The sequence below is a fragment of the Tauraco erythrolophus genome, chromosome 5, assembly GCF_009769465.1.
Source record: "Tauraco erythrolophus isolate bTauEry1 chromosome 5, bTauEry1.pri, whole genome shotgun sequence".
Lineage (NCBI taxonomy): Eukaryota > Metazoa > Chordata > Aves > Musophagiformes > Musophagidae > Tauraco > Tauraco erythrolophus.
The window spans coordinates 84,304,947-84,326,613 of NC_141469.1; the positions used below are offsets into that span (position 1 = coordinate 84,304,947).

General features: G+C 46.5%; 1 protein-coding gene across 17 annotated transcripts in view; it reads right to left on the reverse strand.

Annotated features, from left to right (window-relative positions):
- ADGRL3 (adhesion G protein-coupled receptor L3) overlaps nt 1-21,667 on the reverse strand; it is a 337,188-nt gene that overhangs the window by 33,043 nt on the left and 282,478 nt on the right. For 2 of the 17 annotated variants that reach the window (XM_086612141.1, XM_086612142.1), the window contains 2 exons: nt 11,647-11,775; nt 8,155-8,172 (listed from right to left, as the gene is read on the reverse strand). The exons of 13 other annotated variants lie outside the window; for them this stretch is intronic. In XM_086612141.1, the coding sequence (XP_086468267.1) occupies nt 8,155-8,172; nt 11,647-11,775 (147 nt within the window). The remainder of the gene's footprint in view (nt 1-8,154; nt 8,173-11,646; nt 11,776-21,667) is intronic. 2 more of the 17 variants (XM_086612145.1, XM_086612153.1) reach the window with 2 other exon arrangements.

Genomic DNA, 21,667 nt, shown 5'->3' on the forward strand with positions numbered 1-21,667 from the left:
AGGAAGGAAGGAAGGAAAAGGGAAAAGGAGGAAGGAAGGAAGGAAGGAGGGAGGAGGGAGGAGGGAGGAAGGAAGGAGGGAGGGAGGGAGGGAGGGAGGGAGGGAAGGAGGAAGAGGAAGGAAGGAAGGAAGGAGAGGAAGAAGGAAGGAAGGAAGGAAGGAAGGAAAGGAAGAAGAAGGAAGGAAGGAAGGAGGAAGGAAAGGAAGGAGGAAGGAAAGGAAGGAAGGAAGGAAGGAAGAAGAAGGAAGGAAGGAAGGAAAAAATTGCTTAACAACCATGGATTTCAGGGAATGAAATGCAGTCAACAGACGGAAAGGAGCAGCACCATAATAAGTAATATTGCCTACACAGTGTCTTCGAAGCTGTGACAAATAACCCTCATGCCCTAACCCTCCAGCTTACAGGTTTTTTTTGGCATGTCTTTCCCCCTTGTGACTCTCCTTCACATGTTTGGGGAGATCTTTACAGTCTCTTATGGCTTTTGCAGAAAACGGGCAGCATCCCCCAGCGGAGCCAAAGTGTCCTTAAGCAGTAGGAAACATCGCAATTGCACAGTAAACTGGTGGGTCAGCTCATTATGGGGCAGTTTGCGATGGGATTACACACAAAAAATAACCCAGTCCTGGGAAAATTACAAGGGCAAGGGAAAAAAAGGGGAATCACAACTTGCAAAGCATCCCAAGATGATTTCCAGGAAAATGCAAGGCAAGGAGCCTCACACATCTCTGTCCCGTTCTTCCTGCTTCAAGCAAGGCTCTCTGATAGGACACCTCAAGCAAGGGATTGACATTGACAGTCCTCACTCCAAACACGCCTGGCAACCCGTGACAACCAAGGGTGGTCCCATGTTTCAGAAAGGGGGGAGTCTATGTATCAGGGTGATGTTTTCGTCAGACCAAGCAGCCTGTTTGCCTCTATTCTGTTTGGTTTTCATTGCAAGTGGGATGCTTATTGCAGTTGAATGATGAAGCTTTAATCTTCTCCCTATAGGGCAAAACTGTTTCGTTTTGGTTTAAACAAAGCTCTAAAAAGAAGATCCCCCAGTACAAGGCTGATTATCCTCTTCAACCCAGCTTGCAAAGTTATGTGCCCCAAGCATAGGTATGGATTTAATACCATAATCGCTACTGCCTCTTCATCAAGCTGTTAGTTTTCTCACATCTCTGCCTTGGCTCAGCATTAAGAAATGCCTGAGAAGTTTTGCAGCTCTCTCTCCTACCCCAGGAGCATTTTAGGCACGAAGGACTTCACACTGACTTGAGTTCTGCATGCTGCAGCCTGCACAGAAGACACTGCTACATTGCCAGTCGCATAAGAACTGTATTTACCAAGCTACTTATCAACAAGCAGAAACCTTCACCATGCCCATAATAGACTATCTGACAGAACAAAACCCTGTTTTCCAGGGGAAAAAAATGACAAAAAAATTCTGATCCCGCTCCCCTTCCAACCAAATTACAGTCTTAAACCATTTTTGGCTTAATATAATTAATATCTATTTCCCCTCTGTTTTGTGATTCAGCTGCTTCCAAAGCTGTAAGAAGCACCAACAGCAAATCCTGTGGTGCCAGAACAGCCTGGAGACGGAAATAATCAGCTTGAAAATAAACAGCGTTTTTTTATAATCAAAGCGCTAATAGGCATGGTAGGCTGGTGGAGAGAAGCTTGAGTGAGAAGGGATGGAGAAGAGGGGAAAACCAGCCTGTCCACTGATAAATCCGAACTACACAGAAAGGCTGGGGAAGAATGACCATTTGGAGTAAAGAAATTAAAAAGATTTTTCAGTAGGACAATCATCCCGTAGCAAATCCACCACTGGTTTGTTCTTGCATAGTTTCAGGAACACTGGTAAATGCTGCGTTGATCACCTGCCTCCCATTTTATCATGATGATATTTGCTATGGTGTATCCCCCGCCCTGCATGAATTTAATCCTGCCATATTCATGGAAAACTACGTTTTTGGAGCCTAATACAGTAAAAGAGTTTTTACTTCCTCCAAAATAAGAGGTACTTCAAGTATTCCAAGCCTCAGCAGCCTCTGTTGGGCTGCTACATGGATTCGTACGACCACGTGGGTCTGAAATCATAGAATCACAGAATCAGAGAATGGTTTGGGTTGGAAGGGACCTCAAAGATCATCTAGTTCCAAGCCCCCTGCCATGGGCAGGGACACCCTCCATCACACCAGGTTGCCCAAAGCCTCATCCAACCTGGCCTTGAACACTTAATGCTTGCTTTATGTGCATGCATAGGTCTACCACACACTGCCCAGTGTCATCATTGCTGCCGTGGAAAATGAAACAGGGAGGCAGCATCAAGAGCAAGAGCACGACCTGGCTGGCCAGTGGCTGTTTTGCTATGAAGCCAAGTGATTCCCATGCTCCTGATGGGAAACGCTGCCTTGCTGAAGCCTGACCTGGCAAGAAGCACAGCTGAGATCGGTCCTGCATCAGAAAGAAGTTTCCTCCCCAAGATGTTTTGGCCTGAGTGCCTGGCTGCAGGAAGGACTTGGGCGACAAAAACACAGACACTTTTGTAGGCCCCAAATACCAACAAATACTACCACCCCCGGTTCTTCCCCAGTGAAAAGCCCCTGCTGAGCATCACCAGGCACCATTGCCCCACAAAAGGATAAGCCCTGGATGGCGAAGCCGCTCCGCTGCTACATTATCCTCCAGCTCTGAGAACCTCTTGTCTAACACGAGCATCACCCGCCTGCTTCAAATCTTCTGGCTTTGACCCAGCTTGATGGGAGTTGGATGGAAGCAGCTTGGATGGAGGCAGCACCAGACTCCAAAGCTCAAGGCATGGGAGGGCTTTGTAAAAAATCGGTACCGAGCATGTCCAGAGGCAGTTATTTTTGCTGTCAAGCTTTCCAGTCTATTTTGTGGCTTTCTGTAGCCCGATGATGAATCCTAATTGCTCCCAAGGGTTTGGGAGGGGGAAAGCTGCAGGAAAGTGGCAAAGCCAGTGGGCCATCAGCAGTGGTGGGATGGGAAGGGTGATGTGGCCCAGGACCGTGATGGCACCTTGCGTACGCCCGGAGCAAGAAAATAAAGAGACAGCAAACAACAACTGAGGAGGCCTAACGGGACTCGTTTTACTCTTTGACATGCTACCAGCAGTTTTTAATCTCAGAAGAACCAAAAGTAAAAAAAAAAAAAAAAAAAAATCAAAAAAAAAATCATTACAATGATTAAAAGGTCCGACACATGAAATACTATACTCAAATCATCCGCGTGTCGTCGGCTCGTTTATACAGCAGGCACAAACCAGACCTCGAATCACCTGCAACGAACGTCAACTGGTGTTGGTCTTGCCCCTAAACAAGTACCGCTAGCCTGATATTTCTAGTCAGCCATAGCTGTGGAACCTTTGTGCTTAAATTGCTCAGCTCAGGCCTCCTTTCTTTGGCATCGCTCACCCATGCCGCAAAGGAGTGGAGACTCATTGCTGGAGACAGTGATGGAGAGAGGAACAACAACAACGACAAAAGAGAGAGATTCATCGTACAGTACATACATACAGTATCTTCTAAATCGGAATCAGTTGTTTATTGGTTGGCAAACAAGCTTCACTTTTACAACAAATATTTTAGTAATGAGGTCATTCACTGTTGAGACCGTACAAATGGATCATAAATTAAAAAAAAAAAAAGAAAAAAGAGAAAAAAAAAAAAGAAGTCATACTCCGTGTTGCTAATTTACCTCCAGAAAGCCTATGTTACTTAAAAATCCTGTCAAATAAATAAATTCCTGTTAGGAACAATAACGAACAGAAGACTGTTTATTTAAAAAAAAAAAAAAATCACTGCAAAGTACTTTTTAGCTTGCTACGCATCGATGATTTTTCTTCTTCACCACTGCAGTCCGAGTGCCCTACCCCGGGGAGCGGGCCAGAGCCGTGAAGGCTCTGCGCTCCTCCAGGGAACGGCCACCTCCGTAGGAGCCCCGCTACGGACGACCGAAAATCCCTCGGGCTCCCGGAGCGACCACGACGGCCTGGCCGGGGGCTGCTCACCAAAGATGCTCTGCAGGATGAGCGGCACACATCGGCTGGGCACCGCCACCGGGAAGTTTGCCCTGTTCTAGTCTGCCAAAACGGCCGCCGGCAACGCGCCGGCTGAAGAAAGTTAGATGGGCGAGGAAATAAAAAAAAAAAAAACTACCGTGGCTGGAACGAAACGGTGATGGTGTTGCTAAAATGGCCCTTAGAAAGTGATATTCAGTTGTTTTTTTATTTTTTTCCCAGTGAGATATTTTTACCGGGACAGGGAGGGGGTGGAGGGGAGGGGCAGTGGGAGAGGCAAACTGAAATTAAAAAAAAAAATAAAAATAGGAGGAGTTATGAAAAACCTTGCTCCTACTGGTAGAACAACTTACAAGCCCAGCACAACAGAAAAAAGATCTCTTTTTTTTTTTTTTTTTTTTTTTTTCTATTTTTTCCACTACATTAACAGGGAGCAAGTTCTGGAGGAACAGAAAGCAGACTATATGTGCAAGCTAGTATCTGTACATTACATAGAAACTGTTCGCATTCTCTTTTTCTGCCATTAGTTTTTATCATCCGTTAATACAGCAAAAAAGTAAAATATGCCTTTAGCACAGAATTCTAGGATTCCCTTACGTCTCATTAAATTTGCTTTTTGTTTTGTTTGCTACCGCAGCAAAGGGCGCTGCGGTGGAACCAGGTTGTGAGTGACCAAAACCCATGACGTGACCTTGGACTGGTAAGACAGAGTTTGCTAGCTTGTTTTTGTGCAGCACTCCCACCTAGATGCGCCACCGCTACTAGTTTCAAATGCACATTTTTGGCCTTTTATTAAATTTTTTTTCTTTGCTTGCTTTTTTTTTGTGGTGTTTTTTTTTTTTTTTGTGTGTGTTTTTTTTTCCCCTCTCTTTAACATCAGGTCCTCGGTACTACGAGCAACACAGCATCAAGGATTGTTTAAACAAACACGGCATAACTTGAGAAGGCCACGAAGTGTGCCCGTTATCTATCTCTTTCATTAACATAATGAGTCTGTCTGGAGGGAAGGAGGATGGGGGGAGAAGAGGGGGGGGTGCAGCAGTTACTGTCCCTCTCTGGGCCGGCCTAAAAATTCCAGTAAAAAAAGTCCGAGAGTTTCCTTTCGAACAGCACGGAGATTTAGGAGTACGCACAATATTACCACTGTTTGGATTTAACTCAGAAGAGTAAACCGAGCATCACGGAGGGCTTTTTGTCGTCTCTCTGCTTAATTTTTTGCTGAATCTTCTATAGACTAGTGACCAAATGAGCGGGTCCTTGTGCATTGCCGTCCGGGGGGTTCCCTCTTTGTTTGGTGGGACTATAAAACCGTCGCTGCTGCCTCGACCTAGCTGGTAGTAAGTGTGTAGCTGATAGGACGTGGTTCCTGGAGCCGAGGTTGGGCATGCTTTTGTAGTAAACATCGTCGACGTCGCCACTGCCGCCGCCGCTTTTGGCCGACGGGGGATCGGTCTGGGTGTGCTGGCGGTGACGCTTTCCGTCATGGCATGCCGGCCAGCGCGGGCATACTGGGTGTAGAGAGATCCCTGTTGGGCGACTGGAGGTCGTCCGTGGCTCGTTGGTCAGCAAGGGGAAAAAGCTTCACTGTTGTCTTGCGGGATGCGCCGCCGGTATAGAGGTGGGGCTGGTGGTTGTCTGCCGAGTACACCGGGGGGGCAGCAGCGGGGCGTCCGACTCCTCGTGGATGAGCTCCAGGCCCAGGCTCTCCCTCGTGGGTGAAGGATGGTGGCGTCGTCCAGCACGATGGCGTCCCGTCCTCGACTCCCGCCGCACATGCTGTTGACTAGTTTGTTCATCAGTTGCGGCTCTGCCGCTGGAGCGCTCGTGGTTGTTCAGGTAGGAAGGGATGTAGTTGGAAGTGAGTTCCTTCAGGATCTTTTTCTCCAGGGCGTTCTCAGTGTGGTGTACCCACGGTCAGGATTTGCACGCAGTGCTGAGGTACTCGCCGCTGGCGATGCTGTAGCTGTTGCCGTGATTACCATTCAGTGGTAGAGTATCCGTGACACTTGTATCCCTGGCATTGTTCAGAAGCCCTCTGAAAAACCTTACACAAGAGAGGGTGACTTGTACAAACAGGACACTCACGCGGGACGTGCACACTCAAACCCCCTTCCTAGGCTGCCGCAGCTGCCGGGTGGGGGGTTGGCAGCGAGGAGAGAGTCGCAGCCAAAATAGGCGGGCACAGGTCCAGCTAACTGGCTTAAGGTCTTCCCATGCAAAAATGGAAAGGGCCGCCAAGTGTGGGACTTGCCGCGGCACTAGCCGGCAGGAAGGAATAGCCTCTCCGGCCGGCACCATCTACGGCTCGTGCGCTTGCTCTACGTCCTCCTGCAGGAGCTCAGGAATAGGTGACCCTTGGGCGGGTCCCCACTGCCCTGGCTCCGGGCGCTTTGGAGGAAGGGGGCAATTCCCCACCTGGCTGAGGGAAAAGGATTTGCAGCCCAGGTTGACGTTACCCAAGCTCTGTTTGGGAGCGTTATCCTTCCTAGAGGGAAAAAAATCAATAAATCTGCTCTCCCCTTTCGCTGGGCAGCTGCCAGGGGAAAGGCACAAGGCCTGAATGGTGAGACTCGGGGATCAGCGAGGAGGAGGCACGAAGTGCTTCCTGGCCCAGGCTTTTTTGGAACAAGGCTAAATGCCGTACCTCTCCCGGCACAAGGGCACGGCCAAAATTATTTATTCCACACGGGCCAGGTGGGGATTTTCGAATCCAATCAATGCTGGAGGCAGTTGCTGTGGGGTCTTGCAAAGCCTCTAAGAACAGCTCCCGTTCCACGGGCAAAGTTACAGCAGAGGGTTCAGGGGAAGGTATGGCCAGTACCGTCACCGCCACGGCACGGTGGGCTCGGGGAACCTGTGGGGAGTAACTGGGTCTCGGGGTGTCCCCCAGCTAACTGCCTATCGCATCTCCATAGGTGTCTCAGCACCGGCAACGTAAGGCTGGAGCTTGGCTCTTCCCAACACGCCATGGGAGATGGCAGGGAAGGGCTTTAGGAGCAAGGCAGCACGAGTGGGCAAGGGAGAAGAAAATCAGGCCCAGCCGTTAAGCCGTCACGCTTTCTTTTTTGGGATTACTGACCTCCTTGGAAGGAGTGCAGGCATAGGACGCGTGAAATAACGTATCGACCTTTCAGCTAAGGGCTTCAGGCACTGCCAAAAAATGGCAAGCAACTCCCAGCAAGCCACGGAGGATCAGAGGAGCTGTTAGCTGACAGTTTCAGATGAACAGTTGCTCATACCATGCTTGGTACATGGCATTGTACCTTCCGAAAATACAGGATTCGGTCTATATCTGCGATGGAGTAGCTGCTGCATGTCAAGGGCTGGAAAGTGCTACTGCAGGCTTTCTTCTTGCTTTTGAGTGAAAGGCCCCAAATGTGTCAGTCACCTTTTTAGGTTTCTGAAACTTGGAGGGTGCTGCCGTTATCCCAGGTTTCCCAACAAATGAGGGAGCTATGCCAAAAAATCAACTAGCCATCACAGACATAGAGCAAAGCCGTTGATTTTCACGGTGGAAGCTCTCCAATCGAGTCACAATGCTTGGGGAGAAATGAAAAGTGAGCATTTTTTGGCGGGGGGGAGGACTGTATGTAATGAGCGACGGGTACAGCCAGCATCTGCCTGATGGTCATGTTGGGTAACGTATGCATTGAGGCAGGGAGCGCTGCGCTTCTGCTGCCAATGCATAGGGCCAGGGTTTGGTGGGGAAATAAAATGGAGCCATCGCAGGTGAGAACAGAGTGGGGTCTGCAATGAAACACGCCGTGTAAAAATGCCGGGACCTCGCAAATAAAAGGTGAGGTTTAAAAAAAAAAAAAAAAAAAAAATCATATGCACAGTTATATGAGAAACTACGCTGGGTAAACGATACCACAAAATGAGAAATAAACAGAGAAAGCATCATCTAATCTCATCTATATATATATGTGCACATACATATATATATACACACACACACGCACATACACACGCATACACGTATATATACAATGTATATTCATTTTTTTAATTTCAAAGATGTGAGATGAAGTTCCTTTATTAACTACATCATCTATATGTGATGCAATAAAAGTGAACTAAAAAAAATTACATTTGATATGCAATGTTTAGCTTACTCCCATACTTGTCTCTCTGTAGGGCTCTAAACGACAGCATGAAGAAAAGGAAAGAAAAAACAAACAAGTAAGCTTACAGCGACAGTAGGAGAAACATGAGTAAAAAGCAAACTGATGATATGCAGAAAAGAGAGTTAACGGAAATAATTTCCACTGCCCAGAATACATGAATTTGTTACATGGTTTATTTCAGGTTAAAAGTATTGACATTTTAGACAGAAAAATTATTTTACGCGCAATATTCAATAGGCTACATTTTATTAAGAAGAAAAAAAAAAAATCATCACATTTCAAACGTTTTCCAATGCCGTTATAAAATGTTCAACGTGCCAACACAAATCCAGAAATAATGCGTGGAAATTTAAGAAAAGTCTAAAGCCGGTAACTGTCATGCTTGAAAAGACAGGCACTGTCAACGTCACTTCCAAAGTCTTAAAATGAATGGCTTTACTTACTGTTAGTTACAACAACCCCTGGCAGTTGTAACCGAAATCCGTTTCCTTGCCTAAAAATGTTTTGCCGTCCATCCTTTGCAACAGTGCTTTGTAAGAGTATGACTTTGCTCATCAGAGGGCTGCTGGCATCTTACAAACTTTGGTAAGTCTGCTCTTTTTTTTTAACCCAACACATGGCAAACTACATGGACTTTGCGAAAAAAAAAATGTAAGAGGAACGGTAGTTCGAATAATGGCGTCACTAAATGAAGCTTTTGAGAAGAAAGGGTTAAAACGAGAAGAGCCAGAGATGGAGATGAAGAGCCAGTGATAACTCTCAGCTTCCCACTTTGCAACGGTCTTTGGCACACTGGGCTTTAACCAGAGCTGGTTAATGGGATCGCCGCCTTCTCTGAACTCAGCTCTCACAAAAGCAGTCAGGCCACTTGGAGAAACTCCTGCAATCCAGGAGACCACGCTAGTGTTCATCCATCAGCTGGTGGCACTGGTGAGCGCTCGGCACGTGCTGCGGGGTGCCAGACCCCTCACCTACCACCTCCTCCTTCCTCTACGCTCTGTTTTCCATGAAGGAATCGCTTTCGCCACTGGGAAATGAGACTTGGACCTTTCAAGCTCTGATTCCTTGCCTCTTTCCAAGGGTTTTTTTTTTTGGACTCCCGGCCCCTGGTGAGTCTCTACCGCAGACGGGGCAGCTTCAGCTGGAGCAGAGAGGGTATTTTAAAACATAACTGGGGAGAGGGAAAGGAAGAGGTGGACCAGATCAGGTCCCAGGTTTCTTATAGCATCCTGTCCTTGTCAATGGCCAGCACCAGAAGTGGTAGATGAAGGTGCAAAAAAAAAAAAAAAAAATTCATAGCCTTAGTGATGTGGAATGAGTTAGTCGAATGACATTAGCCAGCAATGCCCTCACCGCACGTCGATCCCAGCACACCCAGAGATGGTGACAGCGTCTACTTTTACAATGCACTATCATCACTTCAGCATGCCTGCTGGTGCAGCATCCTTAAATCCAGAGAATCGCCGAGGCCATTAGGCCTGGTTGGTTTTGCTAACCTTCGTTTCTGCTGCAGGATCTCCTAATATTCACAGTTTGTCACTGTCGAGGGATAGTAACCAGTTTGAAAAAGCAATAGCTACACCAGTTCTACGGTCGTTAATTAACTTGCAGCCTGCTGAAAAAGAATGGGTTGGGTTCTGCTCCCTCGGAAGTCAATGGCAAAGCTCCAGGGGCTTAAATGGGATCAGTACTGGTCCCACTCTCTTCCTTCATCTCCCACGGATGAAACCTGGGTAGGTTTCTCTGTTATCCATCTGGCTGTGCTGCACTGAATAGCATGTGCAAATCAATTACACTATTTTTCTGGAATAAAATGCTGTTAGCCCAAGTAACTGTATCCGAATCTAGACTCAAAAATTAGAAGAACACAAGATTATCATTAAAATGCATGTAAAACCTTTCATCACATTTCCCCAAACCACTTGGGTTCAGTTGAGGCACCCAGACCTGAATCTCAGGACTTCTCTTAAGCCAAACGCTGACCTGGCATTACCTGCTGCCACCTGGTTTTAAAAGTCCCCCAAACCTCAGATTATCATGCAAGAAACTATACAGAACATCAAAGCTCGTTTCAAACACTTGCAGCACACTCAAGCTCTTAAAATGCAGAGCATTTCAAGTCTAACAGTAGTCCTTTTTAAAAAAAGCATTTCTGGAAGCAAATTTATGGCCCCAAATTAGCATAGTTTAGGAAATTAATGAACAGCAAAAAGGTCAAACACGCGTGCTCTCCTTGTGCTTTGAATGGAAATACCCCAGCGATACACTTCAATATCTGCTCCTAACGTAAAAAATACACTGCCATAGAGTACAAAGGGGTTTTCCTGCTTGCATTCGACCATCATTATCTTCCCTTCCTTAGAGATCCTTTACTGGAAAGGGATGCCTTCACTGGAGCGGAGAGCTGAGAGTGCTGATACACTTGTGCTTGAACGCAGCGTTACTCTGTAATGACTCAGCCACCTTGCAAGCAAGTCAAAAAACCCCCAAAAAATCCCATGGAAGTGGCACAGAAGGACGGAGCCACCACCAGGACAGGAGCTGGCAGAGCCCCACACTGCCCAGCTCCTCCTTGGGTTTGCTTAAACACATCTGCCTCTCCCTGGCAGAAGCACCAGGACATGGTTCCTTCCCACAGCCAGAGCAGGTGCCAAGAGACTGATTTTTCCAGCGGAAAGCCTCCGTCAGGTCCAACTGTCTCTGCCTGTTTATTTGCATTGCCGAAAGGAGAAGATGCAAAAGCTTCTAGTTTCCCTACGCCTTTCACTATTCTTTTTTTTTTATTATTATTATTTTTTTCTATTAGCACATAAAAAATGTATTAATGCAAACGGCAAAACATTTCTCACAATATCTAAGCTCTGCTCTTTGTAGCTGACCTGCACCCCTCGCTTCAGCTCTCATTTTTCTTAGAGATCAAAGGCAGTTTTGCTTTATTTTGCTTTTTTTTTTTTTTCCTGTGCGCCACCGACCACGTTTCTCTACACCATTTCAAAGGAGAGCAGCTTTGGTGGCAAAGGCCATTTGTCTTCACTTACCTTCAAAGGTGTTCCTGTTTCTGAAATGAATGGTTTAGCAAGGAAACGCGCTGGCAACAAAAAGAGGAATGGATACATCTGACAAAATCCACACACAACACCAAAACAACACAAAACGAGGAGATTGGAAAAAAAAAATAAAAAAAAAAAATCGAAACCACTATGAATGCTTTGAGTAGAACTGAGTAGGGTGTCTCGCAAGTGAATTTGATTGCTCATGGAAAAAAAGCCTCTGGAAAACGGAAAGATGCATTGAAATTAAAGGAAGGGGAGGGGATCTTTTTTTTTGGTGCCCAGTGTCAAAAAAAAAAAAAAAAACCAAACCAAAACACGTGTGCGTGGGGAGAAAAAAAGAAAAAAAAAAGAAGGAAAAAAAAAAAGAAATGGGCCAAAATAACCTACAGAAAATGGAATTCTCACTAGAAAAATTAGAGAGAAACTCCAGCACACCTTGTGCGTTGTACATGCTGACAGAAGGGTTGTTATAGACCGCCGATTCCCCGAGCAATGTATTATAAGGGTTGTTAGTGCCATGAGGACGAAGCAGAGCATTGGTTATAAGATGATTAGCCATGGCTCCTGGCGCAGCCCGATAGAAAGACGAGGAAAAAAAAACAACAAAAAAGGTCAATCAGGCAAATGTGGTATTAAAAAAAAGGGAAAAAAGAACATTCAGAATGACAACAGTTGAAATAGTCCTGATTACAAGCAGCCAGCTAATTAGACTCAGAAAACTGTGTGCCACTAAAGCAGAACAGATGTTACTGACGATGCACAAATCCAAACCAACGCAAAAGAAAACGTATCAGAAGCAGATAAGCTACATTTATGGTGGTTCCTCAGTCACTGGGAGTGTAAGCAAGGCTATGCCCACATGCTTGCTACAAAGAAAGAAAGGAACATGGCAGCCTACACAATGTGGGGGGAAAAACTCTCCGGGAAGTGCCAAATGAATTAAAAAAAAAAAAAGATATATAATGACTAACAGAAAACAGCACATTCAACTCCCACTGCGGGCTAGAATCTCTTTTACCAGTCCTTCGCAACACGTCTAAAACCAAAACGGCAGAATTCGAAAGAAAGGATGGAGAATGTGGCCTTTCCACAGGCTCTCAGCACTTAGCAGAGAGCAGCTGCTTCTCACGTCTAAGAGGGTGAGTTTCACTTCAGCTCCTGCCCTGGTACCACCATCCAGCACATCCACAACCACCCGGATCCACCCTGAAGAGGAGAGCACCATGGCTCCATCAGGCATTTCTAGCAGGAGCAGTCACGGAGACGAGACATGTGTTTGAAGACTCTCTATTTGCCCTGCAAACACCTTGTTTCCCCACTCCTGGACCTCTTTGCTGTCATTTCCAAGCATTCAGCCAGCAGTTTTCCTCCTGCTTTGGTTTATCCCTTGGAGTCGCAGCCTCTGGACTTGAGCTTTTCACGGTCATCACAGCTTGGCAGGTGGCTGCTAAGACCTACCTTGGTTCCTATCGCAGGCATCAACCCACGAAGCAAAGCCTTCCCCCACCTTTTAGCTGACCTACAGGACCAAAATCCCATTAAGCCCTTGCTCTGAATCTCCTCTGGGATCCAAAGAGACGATTGACTCAAAAATTTGCCCCCAGGGCCATTCCCACTGTCATCAGTAGAGACCCAGAGCAGGAGTACTCAAGGACACATCATGGCTTTACCTCCAGCGCTAAAGAGTTAAGTCAAAACTTTTCCACCAGGAAAGTAAATCTTTGGTGGGGCAGCTACAGCTAGGGAGGACAGGGCTGTCAGAGGGCTCAGGTTACCTGGCTGTCACCAACATCTGATAGTCCCAACCCAAACAAGCGACCGAAAAGCCAATCCCCGAACCCAGTGACCCTAGCAGGGATGCCTTTGTCAACAGCTGGGGCACAGAGACCCACAGGCCTCTTTCAGACATGGAGGTGGCCCTGTGGCATGGCAGAGGCAGTCTTTGTGAAGTGCGTGGGGTGCTGGGTACGATCTCTTCTCTGCAACTCGTTACCTGATATTTCTTTTTTTTTTCTTTTTTTTTTTCTGGATGGAGTTACCGAGGATATATAAGTCCCATGGGCTTCTGGCTGGTACAATCACCTTAGTGGTGAGCTCTCTGAAAGCTCATACCTACTAATTATTTAAAAAAAAGCAAAACCTGGCCAAACCTAAGGCTAGGTAGAGGCCTCCAGAGCTGCCTCCTGCAGTGCTCCTACGCTGGCCTGGCTCCGCTTCCCAGGATGGTGCTTCTCCATGCCTGTGCAGGCAGAGGAGAGAGCAGACTGCTCTCCTGCCTCTCCTTGGCCCTTTCCCAGCCCTTCCCAGCCCCAGGCATATGGCGTTAGCGCATCACTCGATCGGTCTTTTGAGCACAGGACAAAGTAGAAGGCAGCGCTGTATGGGGGCTGCATGCCAGGGAGGCTCCTCGACACATGCAGCTGGAAAAAAAGAGACTTGTTTTCTCTCACCTGATATTTTTGGCTATGCTGATGGAAAGGAAGATGAGCTGCTGTGTTTGGAAATAAGGAAACAAAGCTGTCTCCTGTAAGAAAACATTATAGGAACGCTTAACTAAGCAACCTTACATGTAGCTAATAGGTAAATGAGTCAATTCTTTCTTTCTGGTAATGTGTTTTCCATCAATCTCATGTACATCCAGGTTGAGGGACTGTAGGAACCACTTCTCTTCTCGCCCTAGTTTTATACCACTGTGAGTACTAAGCCCATTAAACTGTTTCAGCTTTCACCTCGCTTTTAATCAAGTTGCGTCATAAAAGATTCAAAAAGGGACTCACTTTTATACAAGTAACAGGAATGTCCAGAGTTAAGGCCTGCCATAAATTCAAAAAATATATAATCCTCCCATTTGAGATTCGACCCAATCTCCAACTCAGTCCCTGTGAGATTTGATATGGAGACGCATATACCTGCCACATGGTTTTGAACGCTTCAGCTTGAGGCGTCTTTAAATGGCAACTGCCAAAAAGAGCATCTCACTCGATATATCTCAGGTCTGATCTTGTCTAACGAGCCCTAGCAGGCAAGAACAAGCTGGTCCTGCCACAGCTGGGCAGGTCGAGCTGTTTCACACGGGGGATGCTGGTCCTGTGACACGAGAGGAGAGGAGATCAATCTGTGTCAGCGCTTCACCTGCCTGAGCATCTCCCTTCTGAGGAAAGGCTGAGGGAGCTGGGTCTCTTCAGCTTGGAGAAGAGGAGACTGAGGGGGGACTTCATTAATGGTTATAAATATGGAAAGGGTGACTGGCATGAGGATGGAGCCAGGCTCTTCTCACTGGCATCCAATGATAGGACAAGGGGAAATGGATCTAAGCTGGAACACAGGAGGTGCCGCTTCAACATGAGGAAGAACTTCTTCCCAGTAAGGGGACCAGAACACTGGAACAGGCTGCCCAGAGAGGTTGTGGAGTCTCCTTCTCTGGAGATGTTCCAAACCCGCCTGGACACGTTCTTGTGTGATCTGATCTAGGTGGTCCTGCTCTGGCAGGGGGCTTGGACTAGATGATCCTTTGAGGTCCCTTCCAATCCCTGACATTCTGGGATTCTGGGATTCGGTGTTCGCTGGGGCAGTGGGCTCTGAAGCAAGCTAAATTCACAAAAAGCTGGCTCTTCCTAGCTCCTACAAACCAGAGAGTTCCTGGCAACTTTTAACGCAGATACACGATCCTGACTAAAAACTTGGCAAAAAGTTGAAAACACAGAGTCAGTAATTTTTGCTCTCTCGGGTGTGTAAAAGAGGGGGCTTGGTACGACAAAACAGCCACCCATTCCCGTGTGCAGCTACCCAGCAAAAATACTGCACCTTCTGCCTTCCTCTTGCTCGATTGCTGAGGGCGTTAAGACTTTCTAATTTCCTGATCAAAATGCCACTTTTATGGCAGTGCTGAGTAACTCTCCTGACGCAAATCCAAACCAAACCCCCTGCTAACACGTTCAGCTATCTTTCCATACTTTCAGAAACCCAACTGGACCCGAAGTGCTCTGCAGCAGGTTCCTGTCATGGTTGGGCTGGCCACGGCAAACTTCGTACTCTCTGTGGGTCACAGTAAATGTAACCTTTGGCATCTTAAAACCAAAATGATATGCACCTCGTGTTCATTAATTTGGGCTCTTGTTTCTCCAAAGCTGCTTTAGAACTGCAACATTCCCAGCCTCAAAGGATGCTGAGAGAGAAGGACTGCATTCAGGCTCCAAAAAGCCTCCAGTTAAAGCTTTAGATAACACAATAATACACCAAACAAATCCCCGTTATTGGGTTTCTCCTTCCCTGGAGGGAGAAAGAAAAATGTAACACCAGCCATACGTTTAAGTATCATCCTGCCTTTTTCATAACACTTTATCATCGCTATAGCAACCAACAGGGCTATTAGGAAGAGCAGATTAGGTCTGCAGACCAGGGACTAGCAGAAGGAGCAGAGAGACTACCAAACTATGACCCCGTTTGCATGAAAATGGCCTTGGTAACAAACAGCCAACAAAACCCCAATAAAGCAAGCACGGGATCCAAGTGGCACGCTCTCCCAAAACACCACGAGAGAAAGCAAAGAGGCTCATTCCACATGCGGGCGCGTAGCAAAGGCTGGGCGCCAGGGCTGCGATCGCAAAGGTCAGTGTGTGTCCAGGGACACGAAGAGCAGAAAGAGCAGGGCTGCGGGTGCCTGTCGACCGCCCTGAACCTCCTCCCTGGCAGAGCACTCTTGGGATGTGACCCTTGGCAGCTGTCTTGGCTCCATATTGGCAACATGCCTAACAGCCTCAGCAAGCAGCAGTTGTTCATCGTTTATTTTTATTTATTCACTTACGGCTGGAGCCTCAGCTCTCGGCATCCGCGGCGCGATACCGATTTCTCCCAGCAAATCGCACAGCCCTATGTCATCCTTGCTTCCCTACGTTTCAGCAATAACATTCCCTATGCAAATCCCTCCTTTAGCATCTCCCAAAGCACCTGAGCCCAGCACACAGCCACCACTCTTTATTTTCTTGAGTTAGGGTGACTGCCTTCAGCTCAGCTGCGCTGAAACACCTCCAGTTCTGCTGGTTTTAAAACACCAAAAGCAAACGTACTACGTTTCCAAACTCCTATCGTGCTGTGTCCATGTGGGAGCATGAATTAGGGTTGGAAAAAAGATGAGGCTTCAAACCCACAGGTTCATCTGGGCATCTCCTTGTCCAACACAATGAGGTTATCATAACCAGCAAACACATTAACAGCAGAACTCACACCTCTACAAAAATATTCCCTACGACCACACCGTTATAGCTCCAGTCTCCAGCCTCCTTGTTCCCACTGATGTTCAACCAAAGATTAAAGCTCAGTGCAAAACACAGCTATCAGGCCAGCTCTGACATCCAAAATGACATTCAAATTCAGGTTCCTGGCAACGCCAGGGCTCAATTCAAGGTTTCCTGATGCTGGATGTCCTTACGTGAAGGATTCACAGACTGTGGTCACAAGGCGAAAGGAGCAATACTCTTACAGAAGGCGAGTATGAGCTGGGTAACAACGTGCAGATGCTCCCATCACAGCACCAGGGATCCTTGGGACCCAAGTACCGAAGATCCAGCCTTTCTTACGGGGATTAAAAGACTATGAGAAGGCATGGCCTGTGCCCAGGGTGCAGGGTGAGATCTGGAGGCTTGCACTTTCGACTTGCAAACTGAGAAAATCTGATAGAGAAATCAAATAGGACAAAGGAAACGAAAAGCCCCACAATTTTTATCATCGCTGTAACTACAGAGGATTCAGATAGCTACAGGTAGATATCTGCAGGGGGGTTGGACTAGATGACCTTCGAAGGTCCCTTCCAGCCCTAACCATTCTATGATTCTATGATTCTATAGGTAGCTGCTTTGTGTGCCTACGAAAGTAGGTATTATTTTAATGACAGTATGCAACCAAACAGTATCTTTTTCTTCCTTTCTAACATAGAAATAGATGTCCTTGATGCAGGACAACATTGAATGTAGAAATAATTTTTTTTGAAGAGTTTGGTGTTACGACTGTAAGGGAAAACTGCACGTCGTTAAACACAAGCATGATTTAGCCACTCTCTGAAAGCAAAGGATGAAAATGATGATGACAAGCACATGTTGCCAGACTCTAGACTGCATCATTCAGGAACAAAACTCAAATAATTTCTGTGGGCAGCTGGCTGACAAAGTCACACAAAGGCATTTAGGTTAACTCGAATCATCTGCAGTCTACCCAACAGGAAGGGAAATGAATCCAACTGCTCCTCCAGACTTTCTGAAAAATAACGTCCTTTGGCGTGGCTCTACTGGGCTCAAACAGCTTGAGCAGCACTGCTTTAGCTGGGATCATCTGTCCACACAGGTAGCAATGCCCTCGTGTGTCTTCTTTGGCTTTGCATCTCTTCAACCACATGCCGAAATCGGCCCTATCCTTGCTACGTGCACTTTAGCAGGGTGGAAACTCCCTGGGGATAGGGGGATTTCCTCCACTGCCCAGCAGACGTGCCACAAGTGTAGTTTTGCTGAGAAAGGAGACCGAACCAGTTCAATTTCATTGGACAAACTAGGGAATCATAGAATCATAGAATCATAGAATCATAGAATCATAGAATGGTTTGGGTTGGAAGGGACCTCAAAGATCATCTAGTTCCAACCCCCCTGCCATGGGCAGGGACACCCTCCACTACACCAGGTTGCCCAAAGCCTCATCCAACTTGGCCTTGAACACTTCCAGGGATGGGGCATTTACAACTCCTCTGGGCAACCTGTTCCAGTACCTCACCACCCCCTGAGTGAAACATTTCGTCCTTATATCTAATCTAAATCTGCCCTCTTTCAGTTTAAAGCCATTGCCCCTTGTCCTATCACTACACGCCCTTGGAAAAAGTCCCTCTCCAGCTTTCCTGTAGGCCCTTTAAGTACTGGAAGGCTGCAATAAGATCACCCCGGAGCCTTCTCTTCTCCAGGCTGAACAGCCCCAACTCTCTCAGCCTGTGAGAATCAGCTGAATGCTTCAAAAACATCCATACAAAAATCAGTATTTCCCAAATACGATGTTTTCACTTTTTATTCCAAAAGACTGGTTTGTATGAAAGCTGACTTTGGCTTTTTTCATATGATGTCATCTTTACATCAGAGTAGAAACAAAAATAAATAGCTTAGAAAAAGTACATCCGAGTCGTAACAAAACGTTTCATGGCCTCTGCATTTTGGCAGTGCCAAAATGTAATTTTTCTTGGGCTTTTTTTTTTGGTTTGTTTTCAGAAGAAAGAAACAATAACAAAAGCATGTACTGCTGTGTTTTCGGTCAACCTTAATCTTTCTGTTTTCTCCCCCTTTTGCCAACCACGCAGCTCCCTTCCTGCAGGGCTAGAGCACAGTGCTGTACTCCTGCCTGCCCTGCCTCCTGAAGCACCCAACTTATCTTGCTGTTCACAACCACCATAAATCAAGTCCCTCAACTTCTCATGCTTCATGTACTTGACTGGAGACCACCCTGCAGAGACAAGTGACAGCCAGAGAGAACACGAACCATCCCCTGAAGGTGCTGCGGTGCCTGAGCTACCAGGGAGCACAGTTTAGCCAGACAGCAGGGACATGGTTAGAGATGAAACTTCTCCTAAGTGTCCATCAGAAAAAAACACACAACATATGCTGCCTTACCCTAACAGCAGCAAATAACTCATCTCTTTAACTTGAACGTTACTGTAACTTGAACGTTATTCTCTGCACTGATTTCAGTTTGTAAATTCTGGCTGGTTTCCTACATCACTCAGCAGTAACTCACTTATTCCACTTCACTCCCAAGGAAAGAAAATACATTCCAGGTATGTTTGTAGGAGTCAAAGCTCTACTCTTCTTTGTGACTTTCCTTACCAGCATTTAGTAGTGTTCTTTTCTGTGTTACCATCAGAGTTTTCAAGTATTTAAAGAATCCTCGTCTTCCACGTGTTCACTTGCAATTTATTCCAACGATGAACGCAATCATGAAAAGTGAAATCACACATATTTGCTGGAGCACAACAGGTATTTTCAGCATTTTTCCTGGTTCCCTCCAACAAATGCTCTGACGTTTAGATTTATTGAGCTGTGTTCTTATAATAGCCAACAGGATTCAGTTAATAAACTTCAATAAACTTCCCTATTAAATTTCTCTCAAATAGGTTTGTTGTCACTTGCAGCATCTAATCTATTCATTGAGAAGCTATTAATACCGACTGCAGCGAAATGGAGTTTCAGCAAATGAGGTTGTTAAGCTCTGGGCCATCTTCTGCCAGACGAAACATCCCGCGCTTTTATGCAGACCCAGGGGAGGGAAGGTATTTCTTTGCCCCTTTTTTCCCTCCTTTCTTCTGCAATGGTTTCAGATGACAAACCTCTGCTGGATTATAATCTGCAGGCTGTGTTTGAAACACACAGCTAATCTACACCCATTTGTAAGTATTTGCCCCCTGATTGATTCCTTCTCAACTGCCTGGAGGAGAAACGTTGTCCCAGGATAGCACATTTCTTTTTACCACCACTACCCCTTCCAACCTCATTGTACCTTGACTATACAAACATGCATTATCCCTAATTGTTCCTGCTTATGCTTATTTGTCACCAGACCTGAGCTTTTACCCAAGACGTGCAGAGAGCCATGCCTATGGTGGAAAAGGAACCACACTTAACAGGAATCTATATAAGCAGCCATGCTTTCTTCTTTCCTCCTTCACAGCCATCATATTAAGATTGCTCTGCAGCAACACTCTGCTGGATCTAATACTCCCCAAAGCCTGCTCTGATTTCAGAAATTGCCTTGCCCTTACTTTTCCTCTTTAAATCTGATCCACCTAATGACTGAACTTCCAATTATATGGCTGTCAATCCTAAAATCAAAGCCAGTTCATAATATCTCCCAAAGGAAGAATGTCACGTCACTCACTGAAATCACTGCAACAAATCTCAGCTAACTCAGTCCCAGGCAGCAGAGAGGCAAAATAAACCAGAAGACAATCGACAGTGGGATTCATTTTGCATGTGGACAGAAATAGGAGTTAAATTCCCTAAGTTTTGATCCTTGATGCAGAAAAATGATCATTTTCCTGGCATAAAACGTATGGCTGACTGAGAAAAAAAAAAAAAAAAAGAAAAAAACCTAAAAAGCCAGCAGAGGCAATGTGCTAGTCCAAAAGGATGTCGAGTTTCCCTTCAAACCAGAAAACACTCCTCTGTTGTCATCTACCTGGAATTTCTCTCTACTTCATCCATGATTACCAGGATGGGTCATTTTGAGGCCAGATGCTGACATTTAGCCAAACCAACAGTCGCTTACTGGGATTCCAGAGATTTATGGCTTGCAGACAGCAATCCCTCCCGGCTGATTTGGTGCAACTGCATGTGGACTACTCCCTCGAAATACGCCCTCCACCTTGGTGATGGGCCTCAGGCAGGGGTATCTGTGGGGTCAGGGGAGGATGTGTGTAGTCTGGAAGGGTTACAAGTGGGAACAGAAGCAGCAGAAGGGCATGGGGGATGAAACCAAAGAGCTTCATCAGGAAAACACCAGTGGTGGCGAGATGGGGAGGTAAAGGAACAGCCTCCTATACTGGGTAAAATGGAAATTTCAAAGTCCTGGTATAAATCACTCAAGCACTCTTGAACACAGATTTCTCTGGTGAAGAGCAGAAGCCGCAGCGCTCGAGAAACTGTGGCCGGATGAGATGCTGGAAAACAGCCCACAGGCTCGCTCTGGGTTAGCAGAGAGATGCCACCAGGGACTCTCGCCCTGCTTGTCACCCCTGGAATTCCACCAAACAGCCAGGGGACACTTACACACCTCTGGAAACCACTATCCCCTTCTCAAGCAGTAGCCTGGATTGAAAAGGAATAGAAACTGAACTTCTAGTCGTACTCCAGAGGCAGGAAGAGAGTGGCATTGCTGTTGCTGTTTGTGGGTCAACCAGAGGCCTCCGGGCTCCAGGACTGCTGAATCCCTTGAAACAAAACCTAAATTTCCCAGGACTGAGGGCTTTGCTACCCAGTGGGAAGGGAGATGCTTGAGGGCAAGGATTGCTGCATTCCTCATGTTCAGGCAGCACCTTGTCCCTGCTGACTCAGCAATGGTGAGCAAGGACGGTGTTAAGCACTGACATTTCTCAGCACTCTGCAAAAAGGAAAGGTTCTAGGGAAAAGTGCTGTGTCTTAGATTTAAAGCAATCATGAAGAAGAAATGAGATTTGCACATCTGCAGGTGATGGTCTCTGAATGGTCACAGAGGCTGCTGCTCCTACCACGGCCATCTCGGGCTCAACTTTGAGAAGTCCTCTGCTTTTACCTCCAGAAAACCCTGAACATCACTGAAAACAGCACAAAGCATTTAAAGCATCTTCAGGGGGAGTTCAGCTTTAAAGAGATGCACCTCTTGCTCTGCACCAGATCCCCAGTCACGCAGTGATGACACTGACAAAAGCAAAGTGTCTGCAGGGAACAGACACTGTTCT